The sequence below is a fragment of the Scylla paramamosain genome, chromosome 6, assembly GCF_035594125.1.
Source record: "Scylla paramamosain isolate STU-SP2022 chromosome 6, ASM3559412v1, whole genome shotgun sequence".
Classification (NCBI taxonomy): Eukaryota; Metazoa; Arthropoda; class Malacostraca; order Decapoda; family Portunidae; genus Scylla; species Scylla paramamosain.
Window position 1 is genome coordinate 25,668,209 of NC_087156.1, and position 26,718 is coordinate 25,694,926.

Consider the following 26,718-nt stretch of genomic DNA (forward strand, 5'->3'; position numbering starts at 1 on the left):
TCCTCGGTCTGTCCTTTACTTATAATCTGAACTGGAAACTTCACATCTCATCTCTAGCTAAAACAGCTTCTATGAAGTTAGGTGTTCTGAGACGTCTCCGCCAGTTTTTCTCACCCCCCAGCTGCTAACTCTGTACAAGGGCCTTATCCGTCCATGTATGGAGTATGCTTCACATGTCTGGGGGGTTTCCACTCATACTGCTCTTCTAGACAGGGTGGAATCAAAAGCTTTTCATCTCATCAACTCCTCTCCTCTAACTGACTGTCTTCAACCTCTCTCTCACCGCCGCAATGTTGCATATCTAGCTGTCTTCTACCGCTATTTTCATGCCAACTGCTCTTCTGATCTTGCTAACTGCATGCCTCCCCTCCTTCCGCGGCCTCGCTGCACAAGACTTTCTTCTTTCTCTCACCCCTATTCTGTCCACCTCTCTAACGCAAGAGTTAACCAGTATTCTCAATCATTCATCCCTTTCTCTGGTAAACTCTGGAACTCCCTGCCTGCTTCTGTATTTCCACCTTCCTATGACTTGAATTCCTTCAAGAGGGAGGTTTCAAGACACTTATCCACCAATTTTTTGACCACTGCTTTGATCCTTTTATGGGACTGGCATTTCAGTGGGCATTTTTTTTATATTAGATTTTTGTTGCCCTTGGCCAGTATCCTCCCTACATAAAAAAAAAAAAAACATATATACATACATACATATATATATATATATATATATATATATATATATATATATATATATATATATATATATATATATATATATATATATATATATATATATATATATATATATATACACCACAGCAACCTGTGTAGTACAGTTACTTCTGTCCTTACAAAAAAAAGAATATATATATATATATATATATATATATATATATATATATATATATATATATATATATATATATATATATATTTTTTTTTTTTTTTTTTTTTTTTTTTTTTTTGTAAGGACAGAAGTAACTATACTACGCAGGTTGCCGTGGTAACACATTCCACAAATGAAATGGAAATTAATGAAATGGCAAGAGGGAATGAAAATAAGTACCAACAGTAATGAGGGAACTGGGTAATATAATTACTGAAGAACACACACACACACACACACACACACACACACACACACAGAGAGAGAGAGAGAGAGAGAGAGAGAGAGAGAGAGAGAGAGAGAGAGAGAGAGAGAGAGAGAGAGAGAGAGAGAGAGAGAGAGAGAGAGACTTAATTTTGTTCGTACGCTTACTATAAGATGGGAAATGTTTTGGTTGGATAGCTTACAAAAAGACTGCGTGACTGGCCCAAATAATATAAATGAGATTGAAATTGATAAGAGAACAAAAAAATAAATAATAATAATGGCATTGTATCCCCTTATTGAAAAAAAAAAAACATACAATGTAAAAATATAATTTTCCAGAAGTAAGAAACAGGATAAGAAATGTTCAGATGACAGAGAACTTGGATGTAATCAAAAAAATGGACAGAACAATTAAAACTTGGCTTGGACATAATAATAAGGATGAAATAGGAAGACCGACATGCAAAGAAGAAAACTTAGAATTGATACCAAGAGGGAATCTGCCAAGAGGCAGACTGGACTGAGAAGAGATGGAAAAGTGAAGACGTCTCAAGAAAAGAAGGAAAATGCAGGTGATTAAAAAATAAAGCAAATGGAAACCTCAGTGGATGGGGAAGACTCATGCTCGTCCGGATATTACCAAGAGAGAGAGAGAGAGAGAGAGAGAGAGAGAGAGAGAGAGAGAGAGAGAGAGAGAGAGTTAATAAATATTTATGGAGTTGCCGTTACTAAGGGAAAATTCAATAGTATTTACTTAACCCATTGTTTGTGCTTGAACATACCCCATATCCACTTGCATAAATCTGAGACCGTGGTACGTCATACTCGTGTGAACCCTAGATGATGAGTTATAAACATTTATTTTTGTTTCCCTAGTCATCATATCCTGTTGGCTAGAGCCGTTCCTATTAAGACAGAATGATACGTTTTGTTAAGACTACTTCATTTTCCGTATCTCCCTTCCGTTGGATTCCCAGCACTTGAGAAAAGGAAAGGGTTTTGAAGGAATTCGAGGTCCCCCAATAAGCTTATTTTATGACTTGTTGAAAGAAAAATCTAAATCTAATTACTTCAACTCTCATTTTAATTTATGGTGTAATATAACATGATTACAGAAGAGAGAGAGAGAGAGAGAGAGAGAGAGAGAGAGAGAGAGAGACGGGCGCGTTATTTCCCTCTGTCCATAAATTATAGTCTACATAGTTTTAACACACGGATCGTCTGGGCGTCATTAGTTAAAACTGTTCGAGATGTTAATGAAACACAGCCATGGAAGTGAATGTAATTTTCAGTTATGGACATGCTGTAGTAAAAAACAACCTTCTTTCAAAATTCTCTCTTTGTCCTTAGAAAATTCAAGATTAACGTATTCAAATGAAGTAGTGAGTATTATATAAATAATAATTAGGTATAACTGAAGGAAAGATTATAATTGTCTGGAAATCTGTGTCGAATATATAGAAGGAACTACGCTTTTTAAGATACTGAGCAACATCAGCTTTGATTTCCAAACTAGCCCTCCTACGGCTTCTATCCTTCTCTCTTCACTCTTCACTCTTAATAGGAACGGCTCTAGCCAATAGGATATGATGACTAGGGAAAAAATAAATGTTTATAACTCATTATCTAGGGTTCACACCCTTCACCTCAAGTTTCTTTCCTGACCGTTCTATTGCTGCTGTGGTAGACGGTCACTGTTCTCCTAAATCTATTAACAATGGTGTTCCTCAGGGTTCTGTCCTGTCACCCACTCTCTTATTATTTATCAATGATCTTTTGCAGAGATCTCCATTCTTGGAGACTTCAATGTTCACCACCAGCTTTGGCCTTCCTCTCTCTTCACTGACCATCCTGGTGAACTAGCCTACAACTTTGCTATCCTCCATGACCTAGAGCAATTGGTGCAACACCCTACTCGTATTCCTGACCGTCTTGGAGATACGCCCAACATTCTTGACCTTTTCCTGACCTCTAATCCTTCTGCTTATGCTGTCATCCTTTCTTTTCCGTTGGGCTCCTCCAATCACAATCTCATATCCTTATCTTCTCCTATCACTCCAATCCCTCCTCAGGATCCCCCTAAGCGAAGGTGCCTCTGGCGTTTTGCCTCTGCTAGTTGGGGGGACCTGAGGAGGTATTTTGCTGATTTTCCTGGGAATGACTACTGCTTCCGCGTCAAAGACCCGTCTTTGTGTGCTGAGCGCATAACAGAGGTGATAGTGTCTGGCATGGAGGCATACATTCCTCACTCTTTTTCTCGTCCTAAACCTTCTAAACCTTGGTTTAACACAGCTTGTTCTCGTGTTATACATGATAGAGAGATGGCCCACAAAAGGTACTTAAGCCTTCCATCACCAGAATCTCATGCACTTTATATTTCTGGCCGGAACCATGCCAAGTCTGTTCTCCAACTAGCCAAAAATTCCTTCATTAACAGAAAATGTCAAAACCTTTCAAGATCTAACTCCCCTCGTGATTTCTGGCATCTAGCCAAAAATATCTCCAATAACTTTGCTTCTTCTTTCCCTCCTCTACTTCAACCAGATGGCACCACTGCTATCACATCTATTTCTAAAGCTGAACTCTTTGCTCAAACCTTTGCTAAAAACCCTACCTTGGACGATTCTGGGCTTGTTCCTCCCTCTCCTCCACCCTCTGACTACTTCATGCCACCTATTAAAATTCTTCGCAATGATGTTTTCCATGCCCTCGCTGGCCTAAACCCTCGGAAGGCTTAAGGACCTGATGGGGTCCCTCCTATTGTTCTCCGAAACTGTGCCTCCATGCTTGCACCTTGCCTAGTCAAACTCTTTCAGCTCTGTCTGTCAACATCTACCTTTCCTTCTTGCTGTTAGTTTGCCTACATTCAACCTGTTCCTAAAAAGGGTGACCGTTCTAATCCCTCAAACTACCGTCCTATTGCTTTAATTTCCTGCCTATCTAAAGTTTTTGAATCTATCCTCAACAGGAAGATTCTTAAACATCTATCAATTGACAACCTTCTATCTGATCGCCAGTATGGGTTCCGTCAAGGCCGCTTTACTGGTGATCTTCTGGCTTTCCTTACTGAGTCTTGGTCATCCTCTTTTAGAGATTTTGGTGAAACTTTTGCTGTTGCCTTGGACATATCAAAAGCTTTTGATAGAGTCTGGCACAAAGCTTTAATTTCCAAACTACCCTCCTACGGTTTCTATCCTTCTCTCTGTAACTTCATCTCAAGTTTCCTTTCTGACCGTTCTATTGCTGCTGTGGTAGACGGTCACTGTTCTTCTCCTAAATCTATTAACAGTGGTGTTCCTCAGGGTTCTGTCCCGTCACCCACTCTCTTCTTATTATTCATTAATGATCTTCTGAACCAAACTTCTTGTCCTATCCACTCCTACGCTGATGATACCACCCTGCACTTTTCCACGTCTTTTCATAGACGTCCAACCCTTCAGGATGTAAACATATCACGCAGGGAAGCCACAGAACGCCTGACTTCTGATCTTTCTAAAATTTCTGATTGGGGCAGAGCAAACTTGGTATTGTTCAATGCGTCAAAAACTCAATTCCTCCATCTATCAACTCGACACAACCTTCCAGACAACTATCCCCTCTTATTCCATGACACTCAACTGTCCCCCTCTTCTACACTGAACATCCTCGGTCTGTCCTTTACTTATAATCTGAACTGGAAACTTCACATCTCATCTCTAGCTAAAACAGCTTCTATGAAGTTAGGTGTTCTGAGACGTCTCTGCCAGTTTTTCTCACCCCCCCCCCAGCTGCTAACTCCGTACAAGGGCCTTATCCATCCATGTATGGAGTATGCTTCACATGTCTGGGGGATTCCACTCATACTGCTCTTCTAGACAGGGTGGAATCAAAAGCTTTTCGTCTCATCAACTCCTCTCCTCTAACTGACTGTCTTCAGCCTCTCTCTCACCGTCGCAATGTTGCATATCTAGCTGTCTTCTACCGCTATTTTCATGCTAACTGCTCTTCTGATCTTGCTAACTGCATGCCTCCCTCCCTCTGCACAAGACTTTCTTCTTTCTCTCACCCCTATTCTGTCCACCTCTCTAACGCAAGAGTTAACCAGTATTCTCAATCATTCATCCCTTTCTCTGGTAAACTCTGGAACTCCCTGCCTGCTTCTGCATTTCCACCTTCCTATGACTTGAATTCCTTCAAGAGGGAGGTTTCAAGACACTTATCCACCAATTTTTGACCACTGCTTTGACCCTTTTATGGGACTGGCATTTCAGTGGGCATTTTTTTATATTAGATTTTTGTTGCCCTTGGCCAGTGTCCTTCCTACATAAAAAAAAAAAAAAAAAACCTAAACCAAACTTCTTGTCCTATCTACTCCAACACTGCTTTTCCACGTCTTTCCATAGACATCCAACACTTCAGGAAGTAAACATTTCACACAGGGAAGCCACAAAATGCCTTACTTCTGATCTTTCTAAAATTTCTGATTGGGGCAGAGGAAACTTGATATTGCTCAATGCCTCAAAAACTCTATTCCTTCATCTATCAACTCAACACAATTTTCCAGACAACTATCTTCTCTTCTTCATTCACATTCAACTGTTCCCCTCTTCTATGTTGAACATCTTCGGTCTGTCCTTTACTTATAATCTGAGCCGGAAACTTCACATCTCATCGCTAGCTAAAACAGCTTTTATGAAGTTAGGTGTTCTGAGACGTCTCCGCCATTTTTTTTTTTTTTTCACCCCCTCAGCTGCTAACTTGTACAAGGGCCATGTATGAAGCATGCTTCACATGTCTAGGGGAGTTTCACTCATACCACTCTTCTAGACAGGGTGGAATGAAAAGCTTTCTGTCTCATCAACTCCTCTCCTCTAACTGACTGTCTTCAGCTTGTTTCTCATCGCCACAATGTTGCATCTCTAGCTGTCTGCTACCACTATTTTCATGCTAACTGTTCTTCTGATCTTGCTAACTACATGCCTCCCCTCCTGCTGCTGTCTCGCTGCACAAGTCTTTCTTCTTTCTCTCACCCCTATTCTTTCCACCTCTTTAATGCAAGAGTTAAGCAGTATTCTCAATCATTCATTCCCTTCTCTGGTAAACTCTGGAATTCCCTACCAGCTTCTGTATTTCCACCTTCCTATGACTTGAATTCCTTCAAGAGGGAGGTTTCAAGGCACTTAATCCTTCAATTTTTGACTACTGCTTTGTACCCTTTTCTGGGACTGGCATCTCAGTGCATTTTTTTTTTTTTTAATTGGATTTTTGTTGCCCTTGGCCAGTGTCCCTCCTACATAAAAAAAAAAATCAGCATTTTGCCTTCCCTCATTCAGAAAAAAAAAAAAAAAAATCAGGATTTTTCTTTTCTCCGCATGTCCTATTTTAGTTGGATGTCTCCCTGCACTGAAAAAAAAAATGCAGGACAGAGTAATTAGTGTAAGAGTGGATAGATAAAAAAATGACAAATTACTTATGAATAATAGGAATACGATAGGTGACAGGACAGAGCCCTGTTGTACAACACTGTTAACAGGTTTAGAGTAGTGATCTACCACTGTATCAAATCAGTAAATAAACTTGTGAAATAAAGTTGCAGAGCTGGATAGAAACTATATGAAGGAAGTTTAAAAAAAATAAAGGTCATCCTCTTTCGAGTGTGAGCAAAATTCAATGAGGAAAGATTCTCAACAGCTCACCTTTTACATGATTTATACTGACAACCAGAAAGGTTATGAGCACGCTAAATCGTCCGCAAAGGAGATTCAAAAACTTTCAAAAAACATGAAAAGCCATAGGTCAGAAGTTTAAGGGGTTTAAGCAGTCCTTTCTTAGTAACATGTTGAATGTAAACAAATTTTTAGAAAGAAGGAAAAGAGAATGTGGATAAACAAGACAGAAAAGCTTGGCTAGGCAAGGGGTGAGCATGGAAGTAGCAACAGAGAATGGTGGGAGGGTCTCAATTAGGGACATTAGCATTCTGAGGATTAGGACCAGAGGGCACACACCATTTGAAGAATTCCAGTGACAGGTATATGATATTCAGAGGGATGCATTAGGAGAGAAAAACGAACCCAGAATCATGCAGCGTGGAATTGTCAGCAAAGGCCAGAATTCAGCTTTTGAGCCTGAGATGGCAGTGGAGCCATTTGTATGAAATATAACAAAGAAAAATTACTGGGAGATTCTTCAGGGCTAGATACTACAAGTCACAAGGAAAAGTTCTAGCTAGATTTCGACATGTCTTATGGATGAAAATTTTTGGCAACTTGAAAAATTGATATGATATGATTTTGGACATAAATTTACATTTGAGGAAAGGTAATGTACCATTTTGTAAGCTGCCTCTCAATTATGGACATAAGCAGAGCTGAAACAAGGTGTATGAGCTTTGGGAATGTGAATAAAGTATGTGGAATATATGCCTTCATGCCAATTATTTCTGTAGCAATGTATTCTGATGGAGAAGCAATAATGACCCCCCTGAAAAAAATAAAAATAAAAAAAATAAATAAATAAATAAAAAATAAACTAAACTGAACATCTTTGCTTTGGTGGATTCAGAAGTGGTAATAGAGAAACAGGACAGGGTATAGAAATTATCTTTTAACACCTCCAAGCACTTTATAATCTAAATTTGAGTCCTTCATCTCTTTTTAACATTCTCTACACTTAATTTAAATATTTTTTTTCCCAGTCAGTTTTGTTTCATGGATTTTCATGCCCTATAACATTTCATTCACCTGAAAATGCCATTTTGTAAACCATATCTCAACTGCACCTCTTTCCACATCATGATCCTTGAGGCCCTCTTTTACATCTTTCACAGAACAAGTTCAAATTTTCAGCTTAATATATCATAAATATGAAGAATTACACTTGTCTTGAATGTCAGCCAAATTTTTTTTTTTTTTTTTATGTAGGAAGGACACTGGCCAAGGACAACAAAAATCCAATAAAAAAAATATGCCCACTGAAATGCCAGTCCCATAAAAGGGTCAAAGCAGTGGTCAAAAAATGATGAATAAGTGTCTTGAAACCTCCATCTTGAAGGAATTCAAGTCATAGGAAGGTGAAAATACAGAAGCATGCAGGGAGTTCCAGAGTTTACCAGAGAAAGGGATGAATAATTGAGAATACTGGTTAACTCTTGCATTAGAGAGGTGGACAGAATAGGGGTGAGAGAAAGAAGAAAGTCTTGTGCAGCGAGACCGCGGGAGGAGGGGAGGCATGCAATTAGCAAGATCAGAAGAGCAGTTAGCATGAAAATAGTGGTAGAAGACAGCTAGATATGCAACATTGTGGTGGTGAGAAAGAGGCTGAAGACAGTCAGTTAGAGGAGAGGAGTTGATGAGACGAAAAGCTTTTGATTCCACCCTGTCTAGAAGACAGGCTTTGGTATGCTTGTGCAACTGACCAATGTGCTAGGGAGATAGGTAAGGATCTGTCCTTTTCTGATGCAGAGGCTCACTGGCTAAAATGTTTAAAACTGGGATTGTCTGAGGGTGTGTGTGTGTGTGTGAGTACTTTGTTCCTGGTATTACCTTTTATGTGAACATCAGCTAATCAAGTACACATATAATTCATGTTAAAGACTAACATACTAAGAATATACTGCAGGAAAGTCAAACTAACATGAACAATTAAGAGTATCAATCAATTATTTACATTATATTTACACCCTGGAGTTACCACTGTACAATTATTTCATAATACATAGTTTTGAAAGCTTTTTGGAAACATTTAAAATTCATCCTGATCACAATTTATCACAATTATATATCTTCAAGACCCCTGGTAATGTAAATTGTACTTACTTTTGTTAGTTCATTACAAATTATACATCTAGACACATGAAAAATCCTGAGCTAAAAATAAACTGAAATTTTAAGATGAAACCTATATAATCTAAAATTAAATTACCATAAACCCTTTTTTGCATGCATGACATCTCATTAGAAATAAATTTCCACTGCATATAAATTGAGAGAGAGAGAGAGAGAGAGAGAGAGAGAGAGAGAGAGAGAGAGAGAGAGAGAGAGAGAGAGAGAGAGAGAGAGAGAGAGAGAGAGAGAGAGAGAGAGAGAGAGAGAGAGAGAGAGAGAGAGAGAGAGAGACTAATCATTCTTACATATCAATTGCATTCTGAACTTTATGGGTACTTGAACAATTTCCATCTTTATCCTAAAAGTATTAAGTTACTTTAAAATTTAAAAAAGCTGGGTTTTCAATAAATAAATATTTCTTTATATAAAATATTACTTTTCCATCATGCTTAATTACTTAGTAGTGTTGACTTCAAGGGAGTTCTATTATTTAAAAATAATAAGAACTTAAAATACTACTACCACAAACTTGAGAGGTAGATCAATGCAAATAAATAAATATACTGTATGATTTATGCCCCTTTCAAGAACATTGGCCTGGAATATAGACTGACAGATGATTTGTAACAACCGGGCATACCACTTTGAGGACTGAAAATTAAATATAATTTCATAAAATGTTTTGTTTGGGAAATTGAAGCATAAAATTAAACATTCATAATATTTAGATTAAAACTGATTACTGACTTCAGTAAAACTACTGTACATATAAAAATAATTCTACACTCTCTAGACTTGTGTTCATAAGAAAGTAACAACAGGTTGATCCAACTCTGTCATAAGAACTTGTACTATTCACACTCACACTGGCTCCTCCATCAAGGCACTCCACAACCACTCCAGGAAAACTTCACCGTAAGTATGAATGTAAGAGATGTCAAGTCCTGCACACAACTGGCCAGCACTCTATACACTCCTAAGAAACCATTCTCCCAATAAGAAATGCAACAAAACATAATGATCAAGTCTCATTAGTCATTATTTTAGATCAGGCAACAGTTTAGCACCTCACACAAATTGAACTCCACTGCACCATTTTTAATTTCATGAGATCAACAACTTTTTAGAGAAAAATATAGGAGAATTCTCAAGTAAATTTAGTGGGAAATCTCACTTTTTATGGGCTGTAAACGTTCTGGTTGGAGTGTTATGAGTCTTTTCTTGACTTCTGGTAATCATGGATTTATGACTCCAAGTGTGAGACCTAGTGTGGACTCTAGCAGACTTTGACATAGGTTCTCCAACTGGTACAGCCTCCAAATCCGAGTTTCTTTTGCGCTTAGAGGCCACCACCGTCTTTGCAGAGGTACGACCCACTACTTCAGGTGTGCCACGGTTCACAGACTTCAAAACACGATTTGCTGATAACAAACTAGTATTCCCTTTCGAATTCTTTCCTTTAGAGCTGGTGCCAGCCTTCTCCTCCCCATGCTGGTCAGTCCACTCATTGTTGTTATTTGGAGGTCTTGGATTCTGTTCCATGTTCTCACTCTCTGCCACATGCCCTGTTTGATGCACATTAGACCGTGTTCTCCTTCTGGCTTCCCCCTTCTCTTGAGGAGCTACTGTTGACACTCCCTTAACTTTACCACTTAACTTATTTCCAGGACTAATGGTGCTGCTAGATATTACTGGGATTTGGATATCATCTCTCAATGGTTTCATTACCCTTCTCATGTCTGCTGCATTTTCAGATGTGGTTTCAGGAGCATTTGGGGACTGGTTTTCTGAACTGTCTTCTAATCTGTTTTCTGATCTACTGTCTGGTATACTTTCCATTTTACTGTGAGGTCTTTCTTCCATTTCACTAACAGGAATGAAATTGGGTACACAATCTGGGAAAGGTGGTGTTACTGATCTAACATCATTTGGAACTGGAGCAACCAACCTTGAGTCTGCACTCTCACCACTAAGGTCTGGGGTGCTGTCCCCTGAAGTGCTAGGAACTGAATGTGCACTCCCATAACCACACTCTGAACATCCTAATCTGGTCATGCCCTGATCACTGCATCCTGGAGGGGTTAGAGGTGGTCTTGACATGTCATCTTGGGGACTCGTTTGCCATTTCTGTGGCTGGCACTCCTTGATGCGTAACACGCCCCGGTTACCCTCTTGTTTGGTGACCTGGTTTTGGTTATACATGTGAACCTGAACCAAGGCATCTTCTGGTGCTTTGACTGTGGGCTTAACTGCTGATCCTTTCTTCATCCCCTTCTGCTGCAGCAACACCTGAAAGAGATTTTAATTTTAATTTAATAAATTTCCTGTTACTCATTACTACAATTACTAATATATAGTATATGTTTAACTTATTATAGGATCTATATTCCTATCCACATGAATGAATTCCTTATTATGTGTTAAACACACACATGACACTTACCCATGTCATCAGTAATTTTGTTTATTTTTTCCAAGCACAAATTAGATGTTACTGGTGAGATCCTACTATAAAAGACAAACATCACCTACCTCTCTTTTTGGTCGTCCTGGGGGATCAAGAAAGACTGTGACAGCACTGGTATTATCTGCACGAAGGTTTAACTTGAGGTAGCGACCCAGGGCCCCAGACACCACTGACCTTGAAGGGTTTACCCAGAGTCGTTGCTGCAACACAGAAAGTTTGTCGACTCAAGTTTCTTCATAACACAGTTCAAGAAATGTTTATGAAGGGAAAAGTGATGAAGCATATACAAAGAAGTGAAGTTATAAAACATGATACAGTTCTTCAGATATTTTGCCTAAACACAAGTTTCTTCTAACTCTCACATGAAACCATTCACTAAATATGGGAAGCCAATAAACCAGAAATTGTGAAAACACAAGATTTATTCTTTCTGAGACTAAGATCCCTGTTATTAAGATAGCAGAGCATGCCAGTCAAGTGATCCAATATAAGAATTCAAACTAGGATGAAAATGCACCAACTCATTTATACATTAGCCAAATGCAATCCCAACAACACTTGACATCATCATCCAAAGATTAGAAGTTAGGGAACACTAATGATCAAGATACTGCACAGCACCTACCTTGCCACTTGAGTTGGGAACACCAAGATAATGCTTCTCATTATTACGCTCTGCTTGATGTGCCACACTGACAGCAGCATCTGGGGTCAGTACATTCCACAATCCATCAGTGCCAAAGATGAGGCACCGATGTCGGCTGATGTCAATGGGCATCACACAAACATCAGGCTCCGGGGACACAACGAACTGATCATTGGTGGCATTATAGCTCCAAAGGTCTCCTGCATATAAAAAATTTATTACCATCTCCCTTGATACAATAACAATATTAATAATTTGATACAATTTTAACTGTTGAAGAATGCCTGGCAGTCAATGAGGCACAGACAAAACACACACACACACACACACACACACACACACACAAAGAGGGGGAGGGATGAGACTAGATGATAGGTGAGCTTAAAAATCAGTTCTTTGGAGGAAATGAAAATATTGGCTTATAAAAAATCAAGCCCCATTAACCAGAAGATTAATAAAATCTGAAAACAAGGATAACAAAGTATATGATCTAACACTGTCAGATCAATTAATAGACAGATGCTAAACATTTCTGACTGGACAACTGTGATGCAGTTAGGGAGGCAGATAACTACTTCAGAGAATGACACCAACCCCAGATAACAGTTCAATAATGTTGGCTGGGCTGAAATATAAAAAATTTGAGACAAACCCTGCTGTCATCTCACACCACTTATCTAAAATCCAGCTCCACCATGAATAGGGTGCCTAGGATTTCTCCAACACCGACAAAGGTCCTCAGAGGCACTTGTACAATGTAAGGAATATGTCAGGTAGGAATATCCTAATGAAGTAAACCTCTGAAAGCTCTCAGGTAAGACTACCCCATCATCCTGATAGCACTAACTATTACTACTTGAAGAATATGAAAAAGGACAAGAGAGAGAGAGAGAGAGAGAGAGAGAGAGAGAGAGAGAGAGAGAGAGAGAGAGAGAGAGAGAGAGAGAGAGAGAGAGAGAGAGAGAGAGAGAGAGAGAGAGAGAGAGAGAGAGAGAGAGAGAGAGAGAGAGAAAATGATGATGATGATGTTGAAGGATAGTTTCTTCCATTTGAATAGAGATAAGGATAATTCTAAGAGCTACTAATCCATCTGTCTCTCATTAATCCCTTTTTCTCTCAAACAAAAACTTGGAAGCATGTTAGGGAATCTGTTTTAAAAATTATGATTATAAAACTTACCCAAGGAACGAGCTACAGCTAGGAAGGGTATTTCATCCATAGGTGTGGATCTCCGAACAGGACCTTGGTGCCCTGACTTTGGTCTATTCCACACCACTCGTGGCACACCAGACTTGTTGATGACTTTGCCCCCACATTCTGTGATGCGTGCCTTCTCAACCACACTCTCAGGTTTGTGGTCCCTGGTGAGTGCCTCTCCATGCCACTCACCTAGAACAAAGATGACAATGATTTGGTTAACTAGAAGACCAAAATAAAGTACAGGAGGTCCTTGGGTTACACCATAGTTCTGTTCCTAGGCCACAACGTAAACTGAATTTTGGTGGAAGTCATAACCAGCCTAAGTAAGCACCTACAGTATGTAACAAAAAAAAAAAGAACAATTCCTTGCCTTTACTCTTATGGTTAGCTTCATCTACACTTACCAATGCTCAAGGTAACTCACTTGTTACTTTCACATCACCTTGAGGTTCTATAAATTAGCACAAGCCTTAACCTGTACAGTGTTGGCTTTTTTCTGGGATCTTGTCAGGTTGCATTTTTTTTTCAAATTTTTTATTTACTCAGTGAAATAAGAAAAAATAAATAAATAACAAATGGTTTCACATATATATATTATTCTCATGCTATGAATGGAAGTGTGGCTACCACATGATTTTGATTCTTGGATTTTTTCCCTTCTCAGAACTCATGATATCAGACTTTAATTTTTATATTTTAAAGTTTTTATTCTCACCTTTACATACTTTCCACAACCCTAGTGTGTGTGATAAATAAGTACTTTACATTACAAATACCTATAAATAAACAAGAATTGTATATTGAAGAAAATGGTTGGATGTGCATTTAGCAACACCCCATGTCTCAAGGTCATGCTACTACACCCACCAGTGTTCAAAGACTAAAACATACTGTGAATCTTAGGACTTTCAGTTTTCCTTTCTGATTACTCTGGTCTCATTTCCTATTTCTTATGCCTTACTGATTATAGATTTGCAAAATAATTTCTCGGGAGAAAGTAACTTGCTTTATGTGATGATTTGTGGGGAACACAGCAACCTGCCATGTGCAGCCAACTCCAAAATATTTATAACCAAAAATCTTTATTCCTCTCCAATACTGTGCCTTTCAATTTAATTTTATTGCTTTGATATTATATGCATACTGACATAAGCATTGAAAAAACAGAATAATCCCCAAATATGTCTCAGTTCCTACAGAAGTATTGACTATAATAACTGCGAGCCCAAAAGATAGGTATGTACAATAAAATCCCTCTCATCCGGCATTCGAGTATCCGGCAGCTTCAAGTATCTGGCACATTTTTCCCAGAGCCTTAAAATCAATAAAAAATCAATGTGTAATCATAAAATCGATTAAAATTCCCGCGCAAGGCATACTTTGTCCCCTCGCCACCAGAGCGCACTGCTTCGCGCCACCCGCGGCCCACTGCACTGTGTTTACTCAGTGACTCAGTCCCACGTGTGCACTGTTTATCGCCTGATGCCTTCATCATGCCTAAAGTTGTAGAAAAGAGGAAGCATGTTGTGCTTACACTTAAGCAGCTGATCAGATCAGCTGATCTTTGTTATGGTAAGATGCGTGAGTGTAGGGTGGTGATTGTGGACATAATTTCACTTCTATTCAAGTATCCGGCATGTTAGCAGTCCTGTTGATGCCGGATAAGAGGGATTTTACTGTATACGAAAACATTCCTGCCTTGTCAAAATATTCTTTGTTATTGTTAGTGACAAATCTCATATATGCAAACAAAACTTAATGCCGTAATATGGCACAAAAAAACAAAAATGTATATACATACATACTAAATGCTTCCCTACAAGGTATGTTCAAAATATTCTTTGTTACTGTTAGTGACAAGTCTTATGTATACAAACAAAATTGAATGTCATAATATGGAATAAAAATGAAATTGTATATATACATACTAAACACTTCCTTACAAGATATCTATACATAGGTACCAAACATTGTACAGGTTAAGACACATAAACCAACTCTTACTGCCATCAGATGTCTGCCTCATGCTTTGGAGAGAGAGAGAGAGAGAGAGAGAGAGAGAGAGAGAGAGAGAGAGAGAGAGAGAGAGAGAGAGAGAGAGAGAGAGAGAGAGAGAGAGAGAGAGAGAGAGAGAGAGAGAGAGAGAGAGAGAGAGAGAGAGAGAGGGGGGGGGTGGATATGTACTAATCCAACATGGCACACAACTAAGCCTGACTGATGCCTCTTTCCTCGGTCTATCCCCAGATGATGACCTATTTCTCTGCCATGCTCACCCACTAAACTTTTTTTTTTTTTTTTTTATCAAAGTGTAATACATAATATATTTGTTGTTTGCTTTCTTAATTTAATTTAGAAAAAGATTGAGTTTGGTGTAGCATGTGGTGTTTGGTGTAGTGTAAAAGGTATGAGATGATTATATAAAAATGTGTAGTATAGTCCTAGAAATTATCAATTTCAAAAATCAGCAAAGGGAAATCTATGTAACTATGAAATTGCATAGGTCAAGACCAGTGTAGACCAGACTCCCTTAATGGGTAAGAGGAAAGTTTCAGGGAAATATCATTATAAAAGAAGATAAGGAGATTACGAGGAAGTGTTCCAGAAAAATGTTTTCATCTACAGGAACAAGGATGTCACAATTAAATGTGAAATTAGTCGGTAGCTTTGACTACCAAGAAACCCATCTAGTTAACATATATAATCACATATGATAAATGTATTTTAACTGAGTATATTACATCACCATTTCATGGATAAGACAGGCACTTAAACTAGAAACAGCATAACTCACCTTGATCTTCATAGCCAAGCACTATCCCAGAGTCACCAACATGACCAATGTAGATTTTCTGACGACGGATAAAGGCCACACTGGCAGTAGTGCCACTAGTGCTAGGCCATCCAGATGCTGTCCTGGGCCATTGATCTATAAAAATCAATCCAAGGTATGAATTAAAGTAATATTGAATAAAAAGTAAATTACTTAATTTTTTTATATTCAAAACTCAGCCTTTTCTTAACAAATATCTTTTTACTGAAACAATATTGTTAGGGTGTATACACAATAAAACTTCCCAATACCAATAAATATGTGGTTATGTACTCTGCTCCACAACTATCTATAAACTACCTCTGAAAGATCCACATCAATTAGCAAGTCTCACAAAAACCACAAGACACTATTTCTGGCCCTTCTTCACCCCAAGAAGAAAATTCACAGTAAGCATTGCTGCCTGTCTTCCCATATCTTAGATATCACTATTTGAAGCTTTTCTAACACTGACAGAAATCAATAATGATGGAAAAAAAAAAAAAAAAATAATAATAATAATTTTATTAATTAAATAAATTAAATAGACAAATAAATAAATTATCTATCTATTTATCTATCTATCTATCTATCTATCTATCTATCTATCTATATATATATATATATATATATATATATATATATATATATATATATATATATATATATATATATATATATACATACATAATTAAATAAAATAAACAAATAAATTAATAAAATAAAATAAAAATTAAAGTTACTGTGGCTACTTCAGCCTCTCACTGCATTAGATACATGTTCACCCAGTACTGTTGTTTTTCAAGGTGCCATCTGTCAATCATTTTTCATCACCAAGGTAAGATGTAGTCTTTTAAGAGGGAAGCCAAGAGTTTTCATTTGCGTGAGTGGTGTACCATATAGTTCTGAATTCATAAGATGTTATTTGTGTGCATGTGTTCCCTTATTACATCACACAAACTTCATGAAATTTGGTCTCTAACTTTTTAATATATAGAGATAACTAAAAACTCAGCTCTTGCTTTTCAGTCAACTGATTCGGAGAGAGAGAGAGAGAGAGAGAGAGAGAGAGAGAGAGAGAGAGAGAGAGAGAGAGAGAGAGAGAGAGAGAGAGAGAGAGAGAGAGAGAGAGAGAGAGAGAGAGAGAGAGAGAGAGAGAGAGAGAGAGAGAGAGAGACTTGCATGTTTGTCTACAATACTTACAAATCACATTAAATTTTGCAGCTTGTTCTCCAAAATACAGGGTAACCTCGGTTTTCAAACTTAATTTGTTCGTGAATGCTGTTTGAAATCAAAAATGTTTGAAAACCAAAACTATTTTCCCCATAGTAATCAATGTAAAATAGATTTATCTGTTCTCAGACCATGTCTTGGCAGGTAATGGTCGGCACTCCCACTGCTAAGATGGCCACTCCACATTGGCTTAGAAATTTTTTTATTCAGAGAGGATGTACTCAATGAACTTAGTGACAGAAATCATCAAAAGATATTGTTTAGACCATGCAGGCATTCTCTTTGTCACTGATCAAGTGAGGGAAGCCTTAAAGAGTGACACAGAGAGGAGCAACCCACTCATTACCAAAATGAAGGTACTCATAACACTTAGGCATCTTGCTGCTAGGAAAAGCTAAATGGAAAATGCAGTTGTGCAGTAATGGTGTTGTGGGTCATAGAAAGAGCCACAGGAGGCTCAGGATTACTCCTGAGTGCCGAAGTTTGTTTGTTTACATCAGGGTTCTTCAACAGGATCAAATTGAACTTATTTCAAATATTGAATTACTGTCTTACCCTGTCTCTCTCCTCCAAATAAATAAAAACAAAGGAAATATTTAGAAACTATAAATTAGTAATAAATGATAGCTTTTGCAATGTCTTGTAGTATTTGAAACAAAGTAACTTTGAAAACCAAATTATGGTACAGTAACCGAAGGAATTGTGAGTTAAAAATTTTGTCCGAAAACTGAGTTGTTCGGAAAGCGAGATGTTCGGTAACCGAGGTTCTACTGTAAATAAAAACAAAAAGCACTTTATTTGTACTTTCAATTGATACTAAACAGTAGACAATTAAATTAACAGTAAAATTTGTGAGAATTTTCAAAACTGGAAAATACACTTTTCAAGATATTGGCTGTCAAAGATTTTTTCCATGTCTTCTGTGTCTTGCCAGTTGCTTGTATGACTGGCACAAAATCACATATCACTGCCTATACCTTCTAATTCCTAAAGAATTGGAATAAGTATCTGGTCCCCTGTTTGAAAAGGTATCACTTGCTCAATGCTCAAGGTATTAGAAGGTACCACCTTCCTTTCTGTAGCCAGATTTATTCCTAGTATTTTCCAACTTTGTATTCCTTGTCCTTCACAGGTTTTCTTCTTTTGGCCTTTGATGTTGCATGCTGGCTTCTTTCCTCATCCTTTCACTGCAGACAATTGTGTAATTTGGTATTAGAACCAGTGATCTTTTCTATTATGTTTGCTCCTGTGTAGCCAAAGTTGTGTTCTAAAGCCATGTGCTGGTAGCAATGGTGATGGTGGTGGTGGTGGTGGTGGTGACGGCAACAATAGTAATGGTGAGTGATGGTGGAGCTGGTGCTGACAACGACGATAGTGGTGGTGACAGTGATGGTGGAGCTGGTGCTGACAGCAGCAATAGTAGTGGTGGAGCTGATGCTGACAGTGACACTAGCAGTGGTGACAGTGATGGTGGAGTAGGTGCTGACAGAGACAATAGTGGTCGTGGTGGCGGGGCTGCCATGGCTGGCGCTGACAACAGTGGTGGTGGTGGTGGTGATGGTGGTAGAGGTAAGATGTCAGATGCATCTCATGCAGGCCTTCTTCATCTCATTTCTTTTCAGTTTTTTTCATCTTCTCTTGCATGTCATCTTTAAGAGAGAAGTTACAAGACGAATAAAGAAACATATCCTCCTAACACTTGCTGGGTAGGTACTGAGCCAACCTAGCCAGTCAGCCAGCCAAATGTGGTACTCCACTCACACAGAGGCAGATAGGAGAGGAATGTCAAGTGGTAAAATATGAAGAAAATAATTTCTAACGTGAATTGTAATAAATAAATAAATAAATAAATAAATAAATAAATAAATAAAATAAATAAATAAATAAATAAAAATAAATAATAATATCATCACCAGTGTACCACATGGAGTGGAGTGTGAGGCAATAATGCAACATGGTGTGCCAATTAAATTTTTCCCTAGAGATGCTGAAATAGACTTCTGCTATTTCACGAGTGAAAAAAAAATAAATAAAAAATAAAATAAATAAATAAATAAATAATAATACATAAATAAATAAATATATAAATAGAATAAATAAATAAATAAATAAATAAATAAATAAATAAATAAATGAATAAATAAAATAAAATAAAAATTATTCCCTTAAGCTTAGTCTTCACAATTAAGTTAGGTTGGGTGTCCAAAAGACTGAGGCAATCATTTCAGAATCTAACTTTAGATTCAAATAACACTAGCTCTGCTCCCTCTCCTGACAAAGGATGACACTGACTGGCAGGCAATCTATGCATTTCAATCTTATTGGTTAAAACTTCATATTTGCCATCCCACCATTTCTAGTTACACAGCGCAAATTACCACAGCTTCATTTTCACATCTGTATATCTTTCTGGAGCATATTTTTGGGCACACCATAACATTAATGTTACCTGATTAAATAACAGATGATACAAGAAAATCTTTCCCCATAAAATAATTATATATGACGATGATCTGCATTATGAAAAAAATAAAATAAATAAATAAATAAATAAATAAATAAATACATAAAAATAAAATAAAATAAAGACATAGCTGATGGTGCAACAAAGTAACTTTCAAAACTTTCTCTCAGCTTCATGTAACCTAACCAACCCAATTTAAGCAAATCTAACATATTCTAATTCAACCTATCCTAACCTAAAAGTAGCCACACAGTTGACATCAGACAGAAGCATAACCAAAGCCAGAACAAAATGGCTCTGGGTGTAACAGCCTGACTGGTCTTCTGCATGATCATCTGCAGTGAGTCTAACACTCCCTAAATTCACTACTAATCATCTGCAGTGAGTCTAACACTCCCTAAATTCACTACTAATGTTAATATTCCCAACACTCCTTAAATTCACTACTGATGTTAATATTCCTTTGTGAAAGGTGTTGCTAGGGTTTGGAGGCAAGCTGAAGAAGTGATGGAGGGATTGCATAAGAGAGGACCTGAGGGAGAAAAGATTGAGTGGATAGGAGATAGAAGACAGAGCCTTATGAAGAAGACTAGTGAGGAACAGCAACCCCATATGAATATGGGAGCAGCTGCTAAAGAAGTTGTTAAGGTTCAGAATGCTCACACTGACAGGATCTAAATGCCTGAAACAGCAAAAGAAAAGGCTGCTTATCCCAGTGCACTTACAAAATAAAACTAAATAACATCCTCGGCCTACAATGATCGTGTACATACAGCTCAAATGACCCTTACATGATGTCCAACTGTCACAATAAGTCCTCTGCCACTTAACAATCTCTTTATAATCAAACAGTTTTGGATACTTTAAAAATGCCTTGTTATCAAAATACTCAGAATTGTTGAATTTGTAAGATGAAACAGCTATGGATTTATCATCTAGAAAATGTATCAGACCAATATCCACTCACAAACACTCAAGGCCACATATACTTCATAACACTCTGATATTATGGTTAATTATAAATTTGCTGGCCCCCTTGATATACAAAAACCCTCGGAATGTTGTTATCTACATAGTGAACAAGGTAAGGGCCGAGTATTTGGTGGATGTTGCTGATCCACTTGATATACAAAAACCCTCGGAATGTTGATATCTACAAAGTGAACAAGGTAAGGGCCGAGTATTTGGTGGATGTTGCTGACCCACTTGATATACAAAAACCCTCGGAATGTTGATATCTACATAGTGAACAAGGTAAGGGCCGAGTATTTGGTGGATGTGGCTTACCAAAATAATGCCTCCTCGTCACTGTCTCGAGACACTTCCCCTGGACTTCCTATATGTTTGTGTTGCCAATTTTACTAAATGAAATCTGTAGCTAATACAGGGTTTTCTTACTTTTGTCAATACACAAAGTGCGCCATACCTCAAAACACAAAGCACTGCACCTCCCGTGACAAGCTATGACACGCACGGTATAATATGGGATCACTTCACGTAACATGCTGCCGATAAGCACATACAAATAATTTCCTTTCACTTGAAATATTTCACTCATAAAGAAAACGACACTAGGAAAATACAAGAGGGCCGCCGCTCCCTCTGGTGAGTAGAGACAGCCAGAACCTCATTTTCCCGCCACTCACCCAGAACCTTCCACATGGCCATATGAGTCTGCAGGAAGCCTTCCTTGATGGCTGCAAGCACGTCCTCGTCATCGTCAGACCAAAATGCACGTAGGCTCACAATGTTGTCCATCAGATTATCCTTCGCAAAGTGCGCGGCCTCCTTCCCGCCGTGGCCATCGAAGATTCCGAAGAAAGCATACTCGATATCCTTCTTGTCGTGGGTCCTCTGGTAGGCCACCTGGAACTCATCTTCCATATACTTCCTGTCACCTTGGTGCAAATACGCTGAGGCGCGGAGGTTGACACCCACTCGGCTGGCACTCGGCATGGTTCCCAGGGAGACCCGCGTCCATCACAGTCCGTTGCCACCTTCGAATATCATTGGCCGTGGTGGCGGTGACGTCATGGTCCTCACCCGCCACCACAACACACCACGGGCGCCCCATTGGCTCAGCCCTCAGTGACGTCACCCAAATATTCCTATAACACTCCTATCTCAGGGAGCCCGAACGCAGCCTGCAAATCAATTCATTATTCAATAATCCCTTATCCTTGCAGCAGTCCATATCATAACATTCTAGATATGCACACTCAATAATAGTTGCATGAAAATCACCGTGTATGACTCTATGACGTAATTCAGGTGCAACTTTCACTGGACATGTCATCACCTGCTTACCTCCTCCCTGATCCTCACCACATGTGACTGCCCCAACAACAACAAACTCAAACTTATCACATGCTACAGAAAAATACCTATTAACATAATGGAAGTAGGTGAAAATATAATTACACCGTTTTTGTAAAGTAAGAGAAAAAAAAATAAGAAATGGCGTAGAAAACCTGAAAAGATATTTAAGACTAATATGAATACAAAGATCACAAAGCTTAAGAAAGGAAATGCCATAAAGAAGCCGTTGCAAAGGCTATCACCTTCGAGCTGTACTTAAATTTATGAGGAAATATATATTCGTCTTGAGTCTTGTTTCCACTTCGATGAAAAAAAAATAACAATTAATTAAATAAAAAAGAAAAAAAGAAAAAAATAATATATATATATATATATATATATATATATATATATATATATATATATATATATATATATATATATATATATATATATATATATATATATATATATATATATATAAAACAGGTGACAATCTTTGGCCGAGGGTGCAAAAGTTGGTTGGTGTTGAATATGAATATGAATATGAATGAGACTTTAATCTGCCTATTTACTCTAAATCAACTACTCTTCTAGATTGAGAAGCTTCTTATTTTTTCCCTGCTAGTTTTACGTCACATCCCTTGAATTCAGCTCAGTGCCTATATCTATTAGCTGTTTACTTTTTTTCTTTGCATAATCCCAACGGCAATACTCTTCATTCTGTCTCTGTCCCTTCACATATCGCACATCCCTAATTAACTTCATTTTGTCCAGCTCTTTCATATCTCTCACATTCAGATATAATGACCTGAATGTGGGAGATTTCTATTTCGACCAACACCATAAAGCTGAAGCTGTTCAAAAAGAGGTCACCCTTGTAGGGTGGTTAATAATTGGAATCAGCTGTCAGAATGGGTGGTTGGAGCAAAATCAATTAAGCAATTTGAGGGCAGACTTGATAAATTTTGGATTAATCAAGAACTAAAATATAACTATAAGGCAAAAATCCACCGCACGCTACTACAAGGTGAACATGTAGATCTGGAGTCACAGGCGTAAGCCTCTTCCAGGAAGTCTTATGTGAGTATCTGTGAGAATAAATGATGCTTCAAACAGCCAGCCTCCCAAATAACAGCATTTACACATTCAATCCTGCTGCTCTCTCGAGTCGTCCTGTACCAATAAACGTATCATTGTCCTATTATCGTTGATTTACCTTACTATTTTAATATATAATTTACTTTATGCTCTACCCCATTCAAGCATATCCAGATTTACACGCCTGCCTGACCTGCGCTGTTCTACAATTCACCTTCCTTCGCAATTATTATTATTATTATTATTGTTGTTGTTGTTGTTTTCCGGAAATATGATTATTTGAAGTCTATAGAGTACTGTTATACTCTATAGAGTCTATATTATATAATTATACTGATAATTGTATAATATGCAAACCCAATAAAAAAATATTTGATCAATGCAAAAGGGAAAGATAAAAAAGAAATCCCTTACTGGTTCCAGGGATGTTCTTTTGATCGTTTACCAATTATTCGACAACATGAAAGAGAGAAAACACTCGTGAGTATTTTTTACTTAAGTAATCACATAATATGCAGGCTCTGAAAATGGTCCAGAGAAACAGAGAAACTGATCGACATAGGATGATGGAGGAAAAAGAGGCGATAGGAAAAGAAGTTGGGAAGGAGGAATGGAAAAAAAAAGAATAGTTTCAAAATACTGTAGCAGATATATATAAAGAAAAAAACAAATATGCGAAGAGTGACGTTCGAAAATTCACACAACAGCGCACGACGTGTGTGGCCGCGGCGTCTGCAGTGTGTCTGTTCGCCTCTCACCGGGTGTGTGTCTGTGGTGCCACTGCTGCACACTCCTTATCCCGGCAGTGTGTGTGTCTCAGGGATGTCTTACTGTAAGCAGGAAGGTTCGTAGCACTTTGTAGAATGCCAAATGAGTTAAATACGAGTGTGTTATTGCGGTGGGAATGTATAAGTTCACTCATACACCACCGGCGAGTCACTCACTCCAGGATTTGTGTGCTCAGAACACTTACTACCTGCTAATGTGTGCCGGTGGTAGCATATATAACTTTCATTACATCTACGTTGGAGTGGTCAGTGTTAATCTTGTTTAAATCATATATATTTACTTCATGGTAGAAACTTTCCGGCTGTTCCCAGTGGTCATCCCACCTCACAGCAGGCTGTCATTAGGGTCCAAGGTCTAACACAACAGTAGTAATTTGCAGTCTCTCAAGATTCAATATTTGTGCAGTCTTACCCATATTTTAAGATGTTTGGCCCCCCCCTTTTCATTCAGCTTTCCAAGAACCCCTAATGGAACCAAGACAGCAAGTCACTCACTCCACTGTGGCTGATTCTTCTGTACATAAACCAACATAAAATTTAAATTTCATGACTTATAAGTAGATAAGCTGAAAGACCTTTGTTCAGCTTTGAACCTAATTGCAGCTTGAACCTACCTAAATAGTGGTAGTTCTCCACCCATTATATAACCTCTTAATGTTTTATATAAAACTCATGTGAATACTTAATGAAATAAGGTGCTTCTATGACCATTTGGTTACTTGTGATATATATCAATAAAGTCTCTTTACAGATGTAAAACTGTTAAAGAGTACTATTCATTTATATGCTGCAGTGCTTCATGAAATGTCCTGAAAGTGAATAATGGTGATTGCACTGATAAGTGAGCATTGGTCACATATTACATGTAATTTAGGATAAACATATTTCATAAAATACCTCCATTTTTCTTCATCTCTCCCAATGCACATGAAGTTGATTATCAGCATATTTTCAACCAAGAAAGAAATGTCAATGAGTGAGCTATCGGTGGATGAAGATGTGGCCTTGTGATTGTGCGCACATATCACTTGGTAGCAGAATCCATGACACTGAGTTAAGAACTAGTTGTAATATGGTAAATAGCATACTGATGAGTGAATATAACTCAGGAAAAGGACATTCCTCATTTTATAATGGTAATGGCTGTATATATTTTTAAAGTGAATTCAATGTCCTTTACAGGAAAGGATCGTGTGATATTTGTAACAGAAGAGGACCATAATGGTCCTGCTGAGGTATCATTACCTGAAGATGATGAGGCACCAGGTAAGAGATTATCTGCAGATCTAATTATTTTATTTATAGTTATGGAAATTAATAGTCTTTGATAAAGAAGTGTACTAATTGAATCTTCTTATTTGTATGTGCCACTCAGATCCCATTGAACACATTCCTGATATTGCATTGATATGTATTTATTTACTTATTTATTTATTTATTTTTTTTGCATATGGTCACATTTTCTTATAGGTGAATGTTTACATAAATGATTCACTGCCAGACTCATTAAAATATGTCTTCTTGCCTTTTCAGCGGGCCTTATACTGCCTGATGGTGAAATCAACTGGGCCTGCCCATGTCTGGGGGGGATGGCAACGGGGCCTTGTGGAGTTGAGTTTCGAGAGGCATTCTCCTGTTTTCATTACTCCACTGCAGACACAAAGGGCAGTGATTGTTTAGAACCATTCAAACAAATGTCTGAGTGCATGGCACAATACCCCAATGTTTATGGTGATAAGGACAAGGAAGAAGAGATTGCAGCAACAGCTACTGACCTTCCAAATGGCTCCCAGCCCTCTGATGAGGTGACAGCCAAGGCATAGCAGCAGTCTGGTGATCAGTTTGCATGAACCTCACTTAGGACCACAACAGTGAGAATCACTGAGGGAGACTAATACTATGACTTTGCAGTATTAGTGATGCTCATTTTAGAGGAAGAATCCATACACTGTGTATCAGGTGACAGTTGAGTGGCCCCTCAGTTACTTGCTGCCTGTGGTATCTTGTAAATAATTATTCTTAAGAAAATGGTTTGTTGACAGATAATATTTTCAAGTTATCTATTGAGTGAGTAATGTGGTTTAAATGTAAAAATGTAACATAAATGTTTGTTTTGAGTAAGTTGAATAAAATCTTTGTTTAAACAAAGTGCATTTGAAGGCTCTATGAGACCAATTTTTAACATAATAAAGAATATGAAATGGCTTTTGAAGGTTTTGCCACTCCTTGAATTTCAATCTATCTCTCCTGATGCCTTCCTATGGGACCATTTCCATGAGGCTGGCCACAAGACCCTCCACCTTTCCTGATCCAAATTTTCCCTTTTTTGTTTGTCAAAGTGCTTGGCCTCTACTAAGACTTCTTTCACACGCACACACACTCATGTATTATATTTTTAACCTAAGTGGCCTCCATGGCCTATTAGGACCAGTTTTATTCCTATAGACTTTTTTTTTACAAACTATTCACTCTTCACTTTCTCAATATGGCTATATTATCTTTTTATTTTCCTTATCACTCATTCTACTACTACATAATTTACACCACTTACACGGTACTTGTGCCACATCTCTCATATATAGCTACTTTCATAGCTCTCACCTTCCCATCTTTTCACATCACATGGCCCTTCAGAGAACTTGCTTCCACACTATACATTCTTGATTGTTGTGACCTATTGAACATCTGGGTTTTTAATTCCTATGTCAGTGTTGCCAGAATACTATTCCTTAAACAATTCTTTACTTAATAGACATTTCTCCCCCTCATGGCTTTCGCAAGTGATCCTTTAACATCCCAAACTTTCACCTCTCTCCTTCT

The 26,718-nt window shown here is 38.0% G+C and overlaps 2 protein-coding genes across 2 annotated transcripts; one reads left to right on the plus strand and one right to left on the minus strand.

Annotated features, from left to right (window-relative positions):
* Nucleotides 1-8,704: 8,704 nt before the first annotated feature.
* LOC135101502 (uncharacterized) lies at nucleotides 8,705-21,801 on the minus strand. The gene is made up of 6 exons (XM_064005559.1): nucleotides 21,358-21,801; nucleotides 15,997-16,131; nucleotides 13,185-13,394; nucleotides 11,985-12,205; nucleotides 11,425-11,559; nucleotides 8,705-11,181 (listed from the first exon to the last, which is right to left on the minus strand). The coding sequence occupies exons 1-6, from the start codon at nucleotides 21,665-21,667 to the stop codon at nucleotides 10,063-10,065; spliced, it is 2,130 nt and encodes a 709-aa protein (XP_063861629.1). The 5' UTR covers nucleotides 21,668-21,801; the 3' UTR covers nucleotides 8,705-10,062.
* A 1,966-nt stretch (nucleotides 21,802-23,767) lies between these two features.
* Nucleotides 23,768-26,103, plus strand: LOC135101507 (mitochondrial intermembrane space import and assembly protein 40-like). The gene is made up of 3 exons (XM_064005572.1): nucleotides 23,768-23,954; nucleotides 25,081-25,164; nucleotides 25,432-26,103. The coding sequence occupies exons 1-3, from the start codon at nucleotides 23,783-23,785 to the stop codon at nucleotides 25,719-25,721; spliced, it is 546 nt and encodes a 181-aa protein (XP_063861642.1). The 5' UTR covers nucleotides 23,768-23,782; the 3' UTR covers nucleotides 25,722-26,103.
* The last annotated feature ends 615 nt before the right edge of the window (nucleotides 26,104-26,718 follow it).